The sequence below is a fragment of the Dunckerocampus dactyliophorus genome, chromosome 17 (genome assembly GCF_027744805.1).
Source record: "Dunckerocampus dactyliophorus isolate RoL2022-P2 chromosome 17, RoL_Ddac_1.1, whole genome shotgun sequence".
Taxonomy (NCBI): domain Eukaryota; kingdom Metazoa; phylum Chordata; class Actinopteri; order Syngnathiformes; family Syngnathidae; genus Dunckerocampus; species Dunckerocampus dactyliophorus.
In genome coordinates, this window is record NC_072835.1 from 13480991 (window position 1) to 13497922 (window position 16932).

At 41.6% G+C, this 16932-nt stretch overlaps 1 protein-coding gene and 1 long non-coding RNA gene across 2 annotated transcripts; both read right to left on the reverse strand.

Moving 5' to 3' along the window:
* Positions 1–610: 610 nt before the first annotated feature.
* On the reverse strand, positions 611–5592 carry LOC129170191 (uncharacterized). Its single transcript, XR_008566544.1, has 3 exons — positions 3298–5592; positions 3061–3151; positions 611–2766 (listed from the first exon to the last, which is right to left on the reverse strand). It is a non-coding gene; the product is annotated as an uncharacterized LOC129170191 (long non-coding RNA).
* On the reverse strand, positions 5593–15704 carry LOC129170189 (TBC1 domain family member 10A-like). The gene is made up of 9 exons (XM_054757475.1): positions 15134–15704; positions 14663–14762; positions 14450–14557; positions 13848–13954; positions 13645–13759; positions 13490–13555; positions 12212–12401; positions 11932–12086; positions 5593–11829 (listed from the first exon to the last, which is right to left on the reverse strand). Exons 1-9 carry the CDS (start codon positions 15334–15336, stop codon positions 11455–11457), a joined length of 1419 nt encoding a protein of 472 aa, XP_054613450.1. The 5' UTR covers positions 15337–15704; the 3' UTR covers positions 5593–11454.
* Between the last annotated feature and the right edge of the window lie 1228 nt (positions 15705–16932).

The window sequence follows — 16932 nt, forward strand, 5'->3', positions numbered from 1 at the left end:
TAAATATAATACTTTATTATTCATGAATATAAATGGTCAATAACCATACTTCATATACTGTATGTAATATGTAAGGGGTTCTTATCTTAGTAACTCTTATTAAAAGACTTCACCAGCATGCGGATGTTTCTATCGTCTTTATTCGCCAAGAGTGAGTTTACGTCAAAACTTCCTCGATCCACGTAGCGCACAGGTGTTCACATCATATTCAGTCACGTACATGAATAAATACAGATACAATAAACCGTATAAAACAAAACATAAAATGACATGATATTTGAATGCACACGACAGTACGCAGAGTACAAAGATGGATTTGTCCGCATACCTGCCGCTAGATTTCTTTTTAACTGAGAAAAATACCATCCAGCCATCCAGATATGTGTTGCTAGCACTAGCAAATTGTCTGTAGTTTTTCAGTGGTGAAAAAAAACCCGTAAAATAATGTATACAACCAGGAAAGGAGGCTTATCATTTATCCACTTTACACAATGGAAATGATATTAGGAAAAAAAATGTGATTATGTTGTCATTTCCTGAAACTAAATAACTTTTTTTGTGGGTGGAAGAGTGTCATACATGGCACATGCATAGTACAAATTGGCTTGCCTGACGCTTGACTGCCAAAAAATAGACCGACCAGATGTAGACGCGTTCTGCACATGTGCAGAATCGATCGTGTTTGCGGTACGGATCATGTAGAGACAAAAAGCAACCATTACGTACCTGTTGGTCAGTGCTGACAGTTAGCATTGCATCTGTGGTGCTAGAGGCCTTCAGCTTCAAAATGAGTGGACAGACACACCAAAATACATTTTACGCATGACTGACAGTCAATAAATGGATGTGTAAATGTGTTCAATGGCAGCCATGTTTCTTGAAAGAAGTCAATCCAATTGTTAGAACTAAAATCGCCTTTAACATACTCAAACTTGAGACAAAAAAAAAAATCTTGCGAGCATGTGTATCCTTGCAATTATTCACATATTTAAGGTGTCCCAGACACAACCCCCAAAACCTATTCAGTAGTGCCCCCACCGGAGAGGGAGAAATAGCCACCACCAGTGTTCGATTGGAAATCTGGTGCACGTTCTTTATGACAGGATGCATGAAAATCATCAGCAAGCCTACACTGTAAGACGCACATCCAGTTGGCCATTTTGGTTTGCAGGTGCCATATTTTGGGATTTCCGCTTTCTTTTTGTGTACCGTTCTAATGCGAGCCGCGTTGAATTTTATCCATAGAATATGCCACGGCCCGATATAAAAAACGAGCTGCGGGCCACCCCGACCTAAAAAAATAATACATTTAAAAAAATAAATGTGAGAGGAATGTGGAAGAAGTAGTGGTAAAAAAAAAAAATCATAATGTCAGTATCTTTCTCCATCTTGCTGCCTTCTTCCCCTACTTGTTTAAAAGTCCCCATTTGTCATCTGCAGCCTGATGTACCAACATACCTCTGTAGGTCTATAGCTCCTATTTAAAATATAGCATTTTTGTGATGTAAGACGTTGTTCATCACACATTACAGACACATTAGCTCTCACTCTAGGAAGGAATAGTAGTCAGGCTTATTGATAAGGGTCCTTTATGTAACTATAGTGCTTAATAGCCACGCTATTGTTATTTGTTTGCATTTATCAGCTGCAATGCATAGTTGCATTTCACCTGGCATTCAACCGAACTAATTCTGCCAAATGGGACACCTCTGCCACTAGTTAGCAACAGACATTTTGTCTCCCTCCCACTCCATTTACTCTAATTGGCAATAAAAAGACTTATCAGGCAATTGACACCATCTTGTTAGACACAAAGAATGAGGGAGACATTAACACATTTTGTTAGTTGGAGCTAATTTGCTCATTTTCAAAGATGCCTGCATGTAGCATAGTATAGAACCCTTGTTGGCATACTAATACATGGAAATGTATGTCTATGACTCTGTAGTTCTTTGCTAACTAACACAGTTAGGCCACAAGTCTCAAAAATGTTCACACAATACGTTTTATACATGAATAAAACAATTCTAAATGAATAAAAGACGTATAAATGACAAATGAAAGGGATTTATGACAAATACATTTAGGGTTAATTTTACCTTCACTGAAGATGTGCAACAAAGACACAAAGTGGCAGTAAGATCAACACAGACACCACCTTCGTGTTTTTCTGCGAGTTATTTGTTGAATTCAGTGGTGTTTCTCACCTTCTTTATGAAAATGCTGGCACTTGCAACTTTATTTGGCTCCATTTTGGGTTATTTTGTAGAACGGATTAATTGGATTGACATTATTTCTTATGGGAAAAATTGACTTAGAGTACGCTTCGGTTAGTCAGACCTTCTGGAACGGTTTAATGACGCTAACCAAGGTTTCACTGTATATGCATTTTGCATTGTTTTCTGGAAAAAAAAATGTTTGCGTTAACATTTTTGGGTGCTTGGAAGGAATTAACTAGAGTTACATTGTTTTGTTGTTACATTGTTTGTTACACAAAGGTGTAATAATAGGCGTTAGTAATAATACGCTTTCTCACCTCTAACACAAATATACCACAATGTTTTGTCTTTAAATACATATAAAATGTCTTTTTACAAAATAAAAAGTATCAAAATGGTACCCGAGCCCTGTGTTAGCATAGCAAATTAATTTGTGTTAGCATGTCAAATTAATGAATGAAATTCTAAACCCACATACCTGGATATGCCATATGATTGACGTGTGGACCGCCCAATGACTGCAATTATCATAGCAGTGGAGTAATACCTGTTGAGTGAGATGATGACGACAGTAGTTTAAAATGGACGCTTTTTGTAGGTCCAGAAAAGTTGACAATTGTGGTCACGCAAACCCAAATTCAGCAGTCTATGATGACACCAGTAAAGCATTCATATTTCATTGGTAATAACTACAGCCACTATTGTCTACAGTGAAACAATATTCACAGTGCACTTCCTTGACCCCCATGTGCACGAGGTGTTTGTCTAACTTCACGACCCCCAGTGACCCCGAAGACATCCAGAACTGTGCCATGGCAGCTTTTCCTGCTGAGCTACTAACCTTGGGGCGGGGGGGAGTCACACGGAGGTCCAGGTTCTTCTTGGCCGGGAGACTCTGTTGATAGGAACCTTCCTGCTTTTCCACTTGTCTCCTAAACCAGAAGTAGGCAAGATGCAGTGTTTATCTGATATAAGAGCGAAGAGATGGAAATCCCCCCCCCGAAAAAGGTATAAATAGGTCAGCAGTGAACTCAAAGTCACTTGGGAGAGGGGTGGCGTTCCTCTTCTGGGGTCTTACATGGGACAAACAGAGTCAGAAGGAGCAGCAGCAGCAGCAGCACATATCTGCTTTTTTCTGTTTACACAGGTGACGTGCTGTTTGCAGTTAGCGGTCACTTTCTGTCCTGACAAAATAGAAGGAGATGGCCAGGTTAGACTGGGGTGAAGATACTCTCCTCTGTAGTAAATCACCTACAAACCTTCTTAACATAAAGATTAAAGAACCAGCAGTAACATGTTTCACACTGTTGCTAGGCAGATTTTGTAATTACTGCTGCCCAAAGCAGAGAGAGTTCGCAGGGAACAGACAATACAAGAAACCGCTACATGAGGATTATCAGACAAATGAAGATTATTTACATACACATTAATGCCACAATTTACTGTAATTTCAACTCTATAACATATACAGAAATACATATTACAAAGAGTGACATCTTGTGCATCGGGGCACTGCCCCTAATGCTAAATTGTCACTGAACTCACTCACTGAGGTTGTGAAAGGATTTATTTTGGAAAAAATAAACCACTATAGTCCCACAAATCTTCTGGTGAGACTGTAGTATCACCATATACATCGTCACTTGTGTTTTTTGTTTTTAAGATGGCTAATTTCCATTTATGCTTGCATAATAATGAAGAAAAAGGTTTTACGATGGCAGCAGTTTGATGTTGGAACAGATTATTTCTATTTACATTAAATTCCAATGGGAAAAGCTCTCTGCTCTATGCAACAGAGTTTGATTTAATTTGGAAATTGTACAGATATTTGCTTTTCCAGCATATGCTTCACAGGACATGATTATTATTACCGTGGGAAACAAGTGCAAAGAGTGTGTGAATTATTTTAAAGCGAAAAGAGGGACTTAGGAAGCTTTAGTGTGTGCGAATTCATGCGTGTAACGTGAACTCTTTTATGGATCTTTGTGGCCGTCTCAACTTCAGAGATGTTAAATAACTCCTGTGAGTTCTCAAGACTCACACATGAGAACACACGTGCACTAAACACACCCATGCATCTTACACACACACACAGGCAGAAACACAATAAGCTATTGTAACCTTAAACCCACAGGTCTTGACTCCCATGTGCTTTTGTCATTAGTTTCAATTATGAGGCCATGAAGTCAGCTTGTGGTGACATGTACATCCCTTACACGGACACACACACACACACACACTGCTGAACATACAGTACACTTGCACGAATCTAATTCCAATGTTACTAATCCACATTTGTTGTAATATTCAGATGTTTGTGATGCATGCATGCACTCAAAAGGTAGCTGGGAAATGTACAATACAAGTACCAATACAAGTTTAAAATAAAAACAAAAACCCAACAATTTTAAAATTTTTCCATCATGCATTTCATCTGAGCAAAGCATTTCATTGGAGGACAAGCGGCATAGAAAATGCATGCATGGATGGATGGCATTGCGATGCTGTCTCTGTCCACCAGAGGAAGCCAGGGGGAGGCTGACATCATTGCAGCACCTCGGCAGGCACCAATGAATTATTTGCTTGGACGCAATGCTTTATGGGAAAACGTTAGAATTGTTTTATTTTTTTTAACTCGTATCGGCACTTGTATATTTCCCAGCTATGTTTTGAGTGTTAAGTTGCTGTGTGATGAGTTTTGCGTTCTTTGTAAGATGACACGTTGAGTCAGACTGTTATATTGAGTAATGACCTCCTGCGATTTCCAAAGGGTTGACAAGCTCGTCGTGAGTTCACTGATAGCTCGTGATTGGTTTCCTCACTGACTAGCGAGCAGCTCAGTATTTAAACGATTAGTAGCAGTTCTGAAGTAAAGGAGATGTCATGAGATTAGAAGGCAGCAATAAATTAGCCGCACTGCTGTATAAGGCACAGGGTTTAAAGTTTAAGAAAAAAGTAGCGACTCATACACCTGAAATTACGGTAATATAGCTCATTAGAAAGAACAAGGTGTGGGCCAAAAATAGCCCCTCGGCCTCACTTCGGACAACCCCGGTTTACAGTGTTTCTTTTTGGGAAGGCGCAACAGTAAGAAATTAAACAGGGTGCTGATTGTTTTATTTTTAGTAAAGTTCCTTACCTGAAGTGCAGCGTTAATACAAGTAGTTGTAGCAAGCAGAACCATTCTCATCTCTAATGCACAATGGCAGCGTGCTGCTTTCATCTTATGCACTCAGCAAAAACGGGCGCTCCGGACCTCGACGTCAGGGCCAGGAGGCGGGAGGCCCGGCGGGCACGTAGATGGGGAGATCCGCCGAATGAGAGTCGCTTTAGTGCATCGCCGACACAAATGGGCGGGGCTGCACGGCTGTGGTCACCTCGACTCTCCGACATATACTCTGTCCTATACAGAATGCCTTTTTGTCTGCTTTTAGGTCTTTTAGGACTTTTTGCCAACCTGGACACGCACATACGTGTGTGCACACAGACACACATTGCAAAATATATTGTAAAAGCGCCGGTCCATAAGGTGGATTGTCCCGTGCAGGGCAGACTATTGCGTCCCTATTGAGAACCTGCAGTATTTATTTATCTGTACAAACCACTGTATGATTTGCTGGCACCAGCCTCGTTCAATCATGAATAAAAACATAAAAGACCTGCCAACCTTGAATAAATTTTATGAGTTCCCCCCGCCTCTCACGGCCCCCTGAAAACAAAAATCCCTGCATAATAATGTCCAGCTAAAATGTCTAAAATATTATTGTTTGCCTTGTTGATATTTGCAATCAGGCTAACGTTGCTGTTTGTGTTATCAGGCTGCCCGGATGCACTTCAGGTTTATCAAGGCTACAGCAGGACTCTCGCTTTTTCTTTTTTTATTTTTTAATAAACACACACGTCTGCCCCCTTATTTGTGTATCCTCTCCAAGCCCCCATTTCCTCATTGGATGGACGGGAAGAGGAGAGAGACAGTGTGGATGTGACACAACAATGGCAGGAAGTGGCTTCAGATGAGCACAGATAAGTGAAGAGGGGGAAACACAACACTAAAGGTTACAAGCAAACATCTCTGTTGAAAAGATAAACATGCAAACACAAAGATTGTTAAAATGTTACTTAAAAGATGGCCTGTACAGTTAATCAAAGGTTTTAGAATAGTTTGACACTGGAACAGATTATTTCCATTAATTCCTATGGGATCATGGATTAGACACGCAAGATTGTAAAAAAGCCATAAAGTGAATAATGATGATGGAGGTTAAAATAGGCCAACAGGGGGGAGTGCAGGGTGGTGTTGTTTGGTGGAGAGAGGAGGGGGGTCACTGAAAAGAGAAAACAGGCGCTTGTGCAACTTTAAACACAGTAGAAGCTGTGAAAAGGGTCCAAAAAAAATAGATGATTTGTTGTTCTTTTAAAAATCTCAACAGGAATATTTTTTTCATGTGTTGCAATGTTTAAAAACGTAAAAAATGTTTAGAACTTAAAAGGAACGTTATGCAAAAATCTGACAATATCATTGATGGCTGGCATGAGTGGTTTAAAGGAGCAGATCACACAACAAATGTCTATTTTTCAAAATTCCGAATTAAACTGGATAAAAATGGTCAATTTCCGTTCGACTTAAATAAAGAAAACTGGTGTTCATGACTGTCACTCACGGATGTTGGTATTCGCATGCATACATGTTCATGGTTTGTAGAAACACACGAAAGCAGTCTCAGAGAGGTGATTGGCAATTTGCAGTCATGATGTTATTATACATACATACATACATACTATACAGTCAATGGTAACTAAAGTTAGCAGCTAAACTTACTATAAACTATAGAAAATAGCACTAACATCTCTTTTTTTGCCCAATTGTGAGGATTCCTGACTTTAACACAGGCCTTGAACATTACACACATGCTTTCCTTAATACACATGACCACTTCCAAGTCCCTTCTACTAGAACAATAGCACCCCCCACCACCCCTCAACAAAAAGATGAGCTTTTGAGCTGATGATGATTACACGCCTAGCAGGCTCGCTACCGTTATCCTGAGGAAAACCATTAAAAGGGACACACACATACTTCCTGGTCAGTGTGCATTGAAAGAGCATCTGTGTCACCTCTGACCTCTGCAGACACTCCTCTTCCTGTCCCACACGTGCCTCCAACAAAAGTACGAGAAGAAAACGCAGCGTCAGGTCAGTGTACTGGGAAGGTTCCCGGCATGCAAAGCATGGCCTGCTTGGTTGAGTTTGGTGTGGAAGAACAAGCCCGTTAAACACATTTGGGATGAACTACTGTATACAGATCCAACGTCACTGACCTCTGACACACTAACAATTTTCTTCCATTTGTACTTCCTGTATGTGCAATGGCCAGGTGTCCCAATATATTCACTGCTTCTCCTCCAAATTGGACAAAAAAAGCACATCCTATATAAAATGTAAAATGGATTGACATCATTTATGGTTACGGTGTTGTGTCCCTAACCCCTCTAATCCCCCTTTGGCCTTAGGGCATGGTGGAAGGGATGTGGAGGGGGGGGATAAAGGTATAACGCCTCTCCGGCTTTGTTACCAAAAAGCTTGTAGATGAGGCTTTAGGGCTCACTGAAGGCCAGACTTTAATCTCCTTCACACATACGAACCCCCCAATAATTACCACATACCATGGGGTAAGGGCCTAACCCGATGTCCACCTGCGTAGCCAACAGGTATCACATATTCAGCAGTGACCTGCCAACCTTGAATTGTTTCAAAAAGATCAGTTCCAGCTCCAACAACAGCTTCAGTTGCCAATGTTCACTACTACTACTACTACTACTACTACTACAAAGCAAGCTAAATAGCTAGTCCATGTGAGTTGTAGTTGCCCACTCTGAGCCAGAGGCGATTTTAGAGTCTGTTGGGGCCCTAGGCAAAAATTCACAGGGGTTCCTTTGCATAGCGCCACTGCTGTAGAAGTTCAAAGTTGTCAACCCTTGGGGTCCCTCAACCTGACTGGGGCCCCAAGAAGTTGCCTGCCTTGCCCGACGGCAAGCAGCGCCCCTGGCCCCTCGCGTTTTGCCAGAGAATTGCAAGTCATGCGCTCAGCCCCCAGCGCAAGGCAGATCAAGATCAAGAAGCCGTAAGACGGACTGGGGTATAGCGACTATGCTGAAACATAATTAAGCCTTTACAGTACACAAGGTGAGATTTTTTTTTAGGTGGTGCACGTCAGGCTCCGCAAGAGGGTTTGGAGGGAGGCCGTGTAGTGTTTGCTGCTGCCTTGACACAAGAGCATAATCCAGGTTACGCAGACTGAAATCAAAACTGAAACCGGCAAAATGCAACTAAATCGTACCTGGAGCGCAATGACGCGTACAAAGTTATTCATATTGAAATGTATGTCGAATATGAAAAATGGGAACGTGTTGGCAGGTCTGGACATAGCTTGCTTCTCAATGGATATTGCTGCCATCATAAAACATTTATTAATTGTAAAGGCACTCTTTAAATTCATCTCTGATAAAAGTGTAAAATAAAGTTTGTTATTATAAACATAAATTGTGCTTACAACCTATGCTGGCATGGAAAGAGAGAAGGGAGGCTTGCTGAAGGTCATTGACTGTTGTTCAGCCCCCACACAAGCGTAAAAAGAAGCTAACCTTACTTAATATGAACAGAATTGTGTTATCAACCTTTGATGACGTGATGGATGCTTAGCAGCATACAATGAAGTAAAGAAGCATGACGGATGAGGGACAGTCACTGCTGTACAACTCTCATACAAGTGTAAAAATAACGTAAACCTCGTTAATATCAAACTCCGCCTATACTAATACTATGATGAAGTACACATTGTTTTGACTGAAGGCCAGCCACTGTTATAAAACTCTCACACGTGTAAAAAGAAGGTAACCATTGTTAATATTAAAAATGTGTACTTACCCTTTCATGAAGCGCTTAGCAAGCTATTAGGAAGAGATTGCTGAAAGCCAGTCGCTCCTTTACAACTGCCATAAAAGTGTAAAAAGAAGTTAAGCACTGTGCAAGTATAAAATGACTGTGTCCCACTCACTTGTTGATAATGACATGACGGACAAAGACAGGAAGGGCAACTCTCTTCACATTGAGACTAAACACACCTAGTGTTGCAACGTGCATTACGTTCTCCTTTTTTTTATACTTATACACTATACAGTAATTACGTGTGTGTTAGAGCATGTTTACTACGTGTAACTGTGTATGTGATCAGTAAAGTTTCATTTCCAGACATGAACCTTAATCATGCAGCAGCACAGCTGATCTCCATCATGGAGTCACAGTCAGCCTCCATTCAGATGTCTAAAAGAGGCCAAAAGGCAGAGTGAGGCGCACTGGATGGCGTTGTGGGAATTTGCCCTGATTCAGATGCAAATTCCCCCACGAGCTGAAAGAGCCGGAGAAACAGGTGTCCGAGGAAGTGTGGAGGGCGAGGGTGGGCGGAAGATGAATGTTAACTAACACAGGGCGTATTATTGAAGTTAGGCTCTGCTGTGTGCATGTCTTTTTTTGTGTCATTGTTCTTATTTATAGGCATTCAACAGGCAAGTCTGCAAAATCAAATCACTTACATATTTTATTTATTAATGTAAATATACAAAAAAGTAGCTTTTTTTTTTTTTTTACTCATTTACAAAACCCAACAGTTTGATAGAAAAATACTTCAGCATCCCAGCAGCCTGTTATTGGATTGCACCAATTTGTAACGTCTTAATCATTATTAGTGTATTAGCATGAGTAACAGCTCAGTGGTGCCATCTACAGACAACACACAGCTGTTCATCCCTTAGCACTACATCCTAAATTGTATTATTGTAACACTTTTTGATTGAAACCTAATACCTTCCAGAGTTTTCCCTTTATAAAGTATCGACAGAAAGTTTATAGCTAAATCATGTCACCATTATACAGTTGATGGGTTACCTCTGATTGTAAGTATTGATCCCCCCGCCCCTCCAAAAAAGTGCAAAGTAAATATAACTGGAGCAAATATTAACGTAAAAAAGAATACTTGTACATTCATTTGACTGCATTTGTTTTGGAACACGTAGAAAACCAAATGATCTGCCAATAACACGTGGCTCAGTAAAGGTAAACAGGATTGTGCTTACAATGTTGTGTAATTTCTTTTCCAGTCGCAACCTTAAACAGCGAGACTTATTTGCATTATTTGGCTTCATTCCCTGCCTGAATACACACATAAATGGCTACATGTGCTTAAAATCTTTTAAAATAAAGTGGCACAAAAACACTGCTGAACACAAATTCCTTCATCTCTGCTGGTGGTGTAATGTTGTGCACAGGAGCGTAGCGCTCGACGCTCACTAGCCACATCATTAGGTAGATTAGGAGCTGTGTCAAAATAGTTCAACATCTGTATTTATTTTTTGCTGTACTTCGAATTTGGCCTTCATCTTTAGATATGATACGATGTACTTTTGTAGCAGAAGAAAAGGTTGCATAGCTACTACTCCACCAGGTGGGCAAGTTGGGTAATTACACTTATCTTCTTTTAAAATGTATCAACATCATATTGATATGCAAATATATCCTGTGTGAAACATCTGTGCTATAGCAAAGGTCTGCATGGGTGTGCAGTGGCTCAACTTCCCACAGCTGGAGTGTTCTACTTCTTTAGATAGCAAACTAGTTGAAACTGAATCGACAGCGCCTCTACTGGTCGCAGCCGTGTGATGCACTCCTAGGTCATACCGAGAGCTGTTTCTGACACTTTGGTTAGCTTATTTAGATACACTAATGAAGCAATAATATTAAACACATTCATCAGTATGATGCAGTAATAAACAAATTGTTAAATTAATACCTCTCTCACAAGCAGTATAGAAAATGGATGGATGGGATACTTGTTCCACTGTGTCAACTGAAATGCAGAGTTTCCTTGTATCTCATTAAAATGTGCCTAATGATGTACCTGGTGATTGGCTGAGTCCATGTCTGCCTGCTGAGACATAATCATATTCCCTCCATGGCCGCAGTAGCACTTACCATGTTTAGTCATGAAAAAGCATACCTGCTACATTCGGTCAATATGGGATTGACTGTACTGCTCGTCATTGTTGCCACCTACTGTTCTTCAAGGGAAATTACACATTACAGATGCGCCACACTCTTGACTGCAGTAACACCCTGATGTTATAAAAGACTCAGTAATCTTTACCGCTCATAAAGAAGGTGTCATGGACTGATGCTCACCCTGCTACAGGAAGGTGTCATGCTCGGCGCTGCTTATGCTCTCCCTGGACCCTTGTACTGGTTGGAGGAGCAGCGAGGGCTCAGTGAGTGGCGAGGGAGGACTGTCCATCTCTTGTGGCGACAGAATAGTTTCCTCACACTTGCCCTTTGTGTCCTTCCTAGTGTTGTCCCTTGCGTCCTCCAAGGAGGATTCGACGATGATGGTGGGCCTCTGCCTCAAATCCTGTCGACTTGGCGGCTCTGCAGCCATGACTGCCTTAGCGCCGTGCATTCTGGGAGGCGATTTGTAATTGAGGTCGCCGTGGGTGTCCTTCCAGCATCGTAGCTGCGCCAAGTGCTCTTTCTCAATATCTTTCTCTGATATGGGCAAGTCTATGATCTGAATCACACACACAATGTCAATTAATGTAAGATGGGAACTGGGCCTGCCTCTGAAGGACATGGCTGCAGAATTGGGGTACAGCTCGACATATGACCTCACCTCTTGCACCAGAAAACTCTCTTTCATGTACTGTGGAGGTATGGCCCTGAGACGCTCCATTGTTTCATACAGACCTTGGCAGGCTTTCACCTTCTCTTGGGATCCCAGCATGTTTTTCAGGAGAACCAGGCCCACTCGGAAGAGGATCTTCACTCCTGAGAGAAAGAAAGCGAGAGCTTCATTAGAGAGCATGCACTAACAAAAGTGTTAAAAAAAAAAAAGAAAAAAAAAAACCAAAAAACTTTAAGCACCTAGAGTGCATGACAGTGATGCGTCTCACCTTCGCAGAGGAACATGTCCCAGACGCGCAGCACTGACGCCCATGGCAGTGTGCGCGAGAAGGCGCACATGAACCACTCCGTCATGTACAAGATGGGCTCGAGCTTGTGTTGCTTGAGGTGACGATGGGCCACGGGAGATGCCCGCCGCAGCAAAGCATACAGGATCTCTCCGTCAAGCTGGATGGCCTCCTGCAGGGAGGATGACACAGACCACAATCAGAGAGGTCTGCTGCTGAGGGAAGAGACATTCTCATCTGATACAGTATGCATCATTACTGTAAATGCAATGGGGGTGCTAGCGTTCGAACATGCTATATCCCACCATCTTCCTGCTCAGAGCATGCATACCAGACCCTACGTAACACTCACACTCTGGAAAAGATTACTTTTTTTCTCCGAGGCCGTGTGTATGCGCATGTTTGCGCACACAACAGGCATGTGCTTGTGCACGAGCGGTGAATGGGGGACAGCCATTAACACCACTATCTTGTTAACTGCTTGTATTTAATCACCAAATAAATGCAAGATGCACGAGACACTTCCTGTCTTTCACTTTTATTGCACAAGCCTACTTGCTAAACGACCATGTCGCTTAATTTTCAACAGAGATCTCTTCTACGTATGAAGTGTGTTAATGAAGTAAGACATCCACTTAACCTTTTATCTTCCAATATAGTGTCACCGATATGCCTGACTATCATTTCTACTACTAACTTGGAGCATTCGTAAATAACTTCCACCGGCAGTTGTTGGTGCATGTTGGCGCTCAGCCAAAGGTAACGAGTGTAAACAGAACTGCTCGGTGATTAACAGTGCAGACAAGTCCGTACATAGAAATGTTTTCATCTAATCTGCTTGACAATAAAATGGCGGCAGCTGTTCAACCCCGATGGAAAAAACAGCCACACATCACTTGTTGACGCCGCCGCTGGGAACACCGAGGTAGGTTGGACTGCAAGCTTTATAGTGTGCATAAAGCACTTTATCTGCGGTTCCAATAATGCGGCGTGCCCATATTACTGTATTATCATTCACAGTAGCAATGCCATAGTTCACAGTCTGATTGGTTTCTGGCTGCTCTGTTCTCACGAGACAGCTTTTCTCCAAACGAGAAATCTTGTCATGTTTTAGCCTTCTGACGCCCCTAGTACCTAATCATGTGAACAACAGACCTACTGAATGAACACTGTGTGTATTTGATAAGTCATGTGCACTCTCATTGCTTAGTCTTTACTAAGTCTTTGAATGGGTTAACAACATCTGAGTGTGGACCTTACCAGCCCTGTGCTGTAGTATCCAGGAAGATATTTCTCGCAAATCTGTACAAGAACCCAGAAAGCATCCTATAGGACACAATGTAGTCATGTTAGTAAAGGACTTGTACAACTTAGATTGCATATACGTGATGTCATGTGTCATCAGATATGTCTACCTCTGCTGGCATGTGCATGAGGAGCACAGCGGCAACGGGGGCTTGAGCCTGACAGTAGCCCTCCTCGGGACGGTGCAAGGTGTACGCCTTCAGCACACGGAACAAGTCTTGCTGCCTGCATGTTTCGCCAAACACACGTAACATTTATAATCATATATAATGGAAGTTACATTGCGCAACACAGTCAGCCAATCAGAGCTTACCCATGTCCCCCTCTAGCTGAGAACATTTCATGGAAGGGAAACTGTCGGTGGAGGTCTCGCTCAATGACGTCCACCCATTTGGGGTCTCCTGGTTGGCTATCCAGTTCCTAAATTCACAAATGTGGTAGAATTTGTAGCCTGATATGTGATGTGTTCCAAAAAATAATATGAATATATATATAAAATATATACATACAATTAAACTAAAATAAGTTAAATCAAAATAACATAACATTTAACTGAATTTAGTTTTTATTATTATATATTAATGTAAAATGATATTTATATAAATTATACAAAATTAATTAATAAAATATGTGACGAATTAAGTGACAGATCTCAATTTTCCGAAACAAAACTTGTGTCTGCTAGGTTCATTATTTTATATTTTGCTACTTTTACCCGCTGATAGGTCCCGAAGATCTTCTAAAATTCATTCTGCTAAGCTTCTTGAGACAGCAGATGAACAGCGACCTCTGCTGATTGCAGCTAAGTAGTGCATGTCATTTATTCATTTTTTTTTATTGCTTCTAATTCATGGCACATTTGATTCAAAATGAATACTCGAAATTCCTCTGCTACAAAAGCAATGTGATTCTGACCTGGAACTTGCCCCGGTTTTGCTCCCCTTTCACTTTGCCTCCAGTCAGGTAGAGCCAGGCCCGACCACGCAGTGACGGAGGGATGCCCTTTTGACAGCGCTCTTTTACCTGACGACACAAGAAAATAAAACACAATAAAATAAACCTGCACTACATAAAATCTCAAAGGTTGGTCAGTCTACATAATCCTTGTGTCATTTTAAGGTTGTGGACCTTCTTGTGTTTCTTGGCCATCCACTTGTCCCAACTGTTGAGCATCTCCAGCCATTTGGCCTCCCGCTGCCTCAGCACCTCAGTGGGGATTTCTTCAACACTGAGGAGAGAAAATCAAATACAATAAAAGCAAGTCACAGGAAAACAAGCTTCTACTGACGGCTTGTTGTCAATTTCTTAATGATGCTACTTTATAGAAAGCCTTTTGTCTGTCTGCGAGGAGGTTATTACAAAAAATACTGTCTTTCTTGTTCTTCCTTTCAGGAAAAGCCATGCACACACAAAAAAAACAGCAGAGCATTAGCAGCCAAGTTTCCTGAAAAAAGGAAGCTATAGGAAAACATCTCCGCAGCTTTCCTCTCTCCGACACTAATACTTCACTACCACTACAAATGTCATTTAAGTCTTCCCTCAGTCAATAAAAAATGAGCATTATTGTCTCTGCAAAGGCATAGCGAGTATGATGCTTACTTAAGGCCTGGATACTGCTGGGCTCCACCTGTAAAGCCGTACTTGTCCACCTGTTTTTCCCCAGAAGTGTCATCAGTGCCATTCGCCTCCAGTGTTACCACATCGGAGGTAAACGAACCACAACTACTCCCACCACCGCTACCTGTCAGCTTATCTGTGCTGCCCCTAAAATCAAGTCCATTGCCCTGGTCGGTCCTTGCCATTTAGCCAACATTTATATTACAACTTAGTAACTTATCTGGCCTATTTTAATAGCTTAGCTAACACTCGTACAGTCTTCATTGGGCTAGCTAACTAGCTAGTGACCGATAGGCTAAAACTAGCTACGGCTGTTCAGGGGAAACACCTCGCTATCGCCGCTTCAAAGTCAAGCTGTCGGCTTAATTAATGGTTGGCCTCCACAATGCACTCGACATCTTTTAGAATATCAATACTAATAATCATGTAACCTCAACGCTAACAAGTTAGCATCTCAAAACACCTGTCAGCTGATAAGCTAAATCTCTGCTGATGTCAGCCAGCACGTTAGTAAACAAAACCGCTCTTTACTGCCCTCTATCGCTCAAAAGGGACACTTGCATATGGCGTGAAGTTACAAAGGTGTCTTTAGCTAGAGTGTTTGGAGCTTTAGAAAATAATGAAAGGTAGCAGTCCCCCCCCCCCCCCCATTAATTATAAAACATTATCAGCTATTTACACAATCAGAGGAACAGATTGTTACTGTATGTTGTCTTCTTCTACACGAAGTCTAAGAAAACTACACTTAGCCCGTACGTATGACTGCCCCGAGTGGTGAGTTAAGTGCATTACAAACACTTGTGATGCATTTAAATTAAATGACTTAAATTTACCTTGTATTTCATCAACTGTTTTTTCAAAGTAAAATATTGCAAATATACAAAAAAATAAAAAAAAGGAAACATGGAATAGTGGTGAACCTTCCCAGGCGTGGCTGGCCAATCAAAATTACCCCAAGAGCGCAGAGGCGTCAGTCTTCATGACTTCACCAGAAGAAATACACTGGGCAAAACAATCTGCATGACAGAGTTCCAAGACAAAAACCACTGCTGAATAAAAAGAACATGAATGCTCGTCTCAATTTTACCCAAAAACATCTTGTTGATCTCCAAGACCTTTAGGAAAATACTCTCATTACATCTGGCATAAAAGTAATATCACATTTCGAAAAAAGAACATCATACCAAGAGTAAAATATGGTGGTGGTAGTGTGATGGTCTGGGCCCGTTTTTCTGCTTCAGGACCCGGAAGACTTTCTGCGATAAATGGAACAATGAATTCTGCTGTGTCAGGGAAATCCTTGCAGATAACCAAGACAAGTACTGGACTGTACTTGTATAACTACTCCAAGAAACAGACTCAACCACAGCAAGATTGTCTTACTCGCGAGGAGAAACGGAGGGACGCACCAGAGTTGTAGGTGCCGCTCATACCGCCCATACCGCTCTGGATTCGCTCTCGGAAAAACCTCTCTCTTTATTTGCTATTGGGCGTTCCCTAGTTACAGGAGAGTTCAGCTTCTCAAGGAAGGGGCCTACTACAGCTGAACTCTGTGTCTCTAGCTATGTGTGTGCGTCAGTGTAGTGATATCATACATGTGTGGTTTAATTCATTTTCTAACATCACAGAATGTGAAGAGGAGCAAAAGACCTTGAGCACCTCAACCTCCTCCATGTCTCTGAGTTACACAAGACTGATCCCTTTGATTCCCCTCACAGGGCCTGCTTACTCCCTTCTATGCACAAGAGTACAACAACAATATATTTATAAAGTGGGTGATA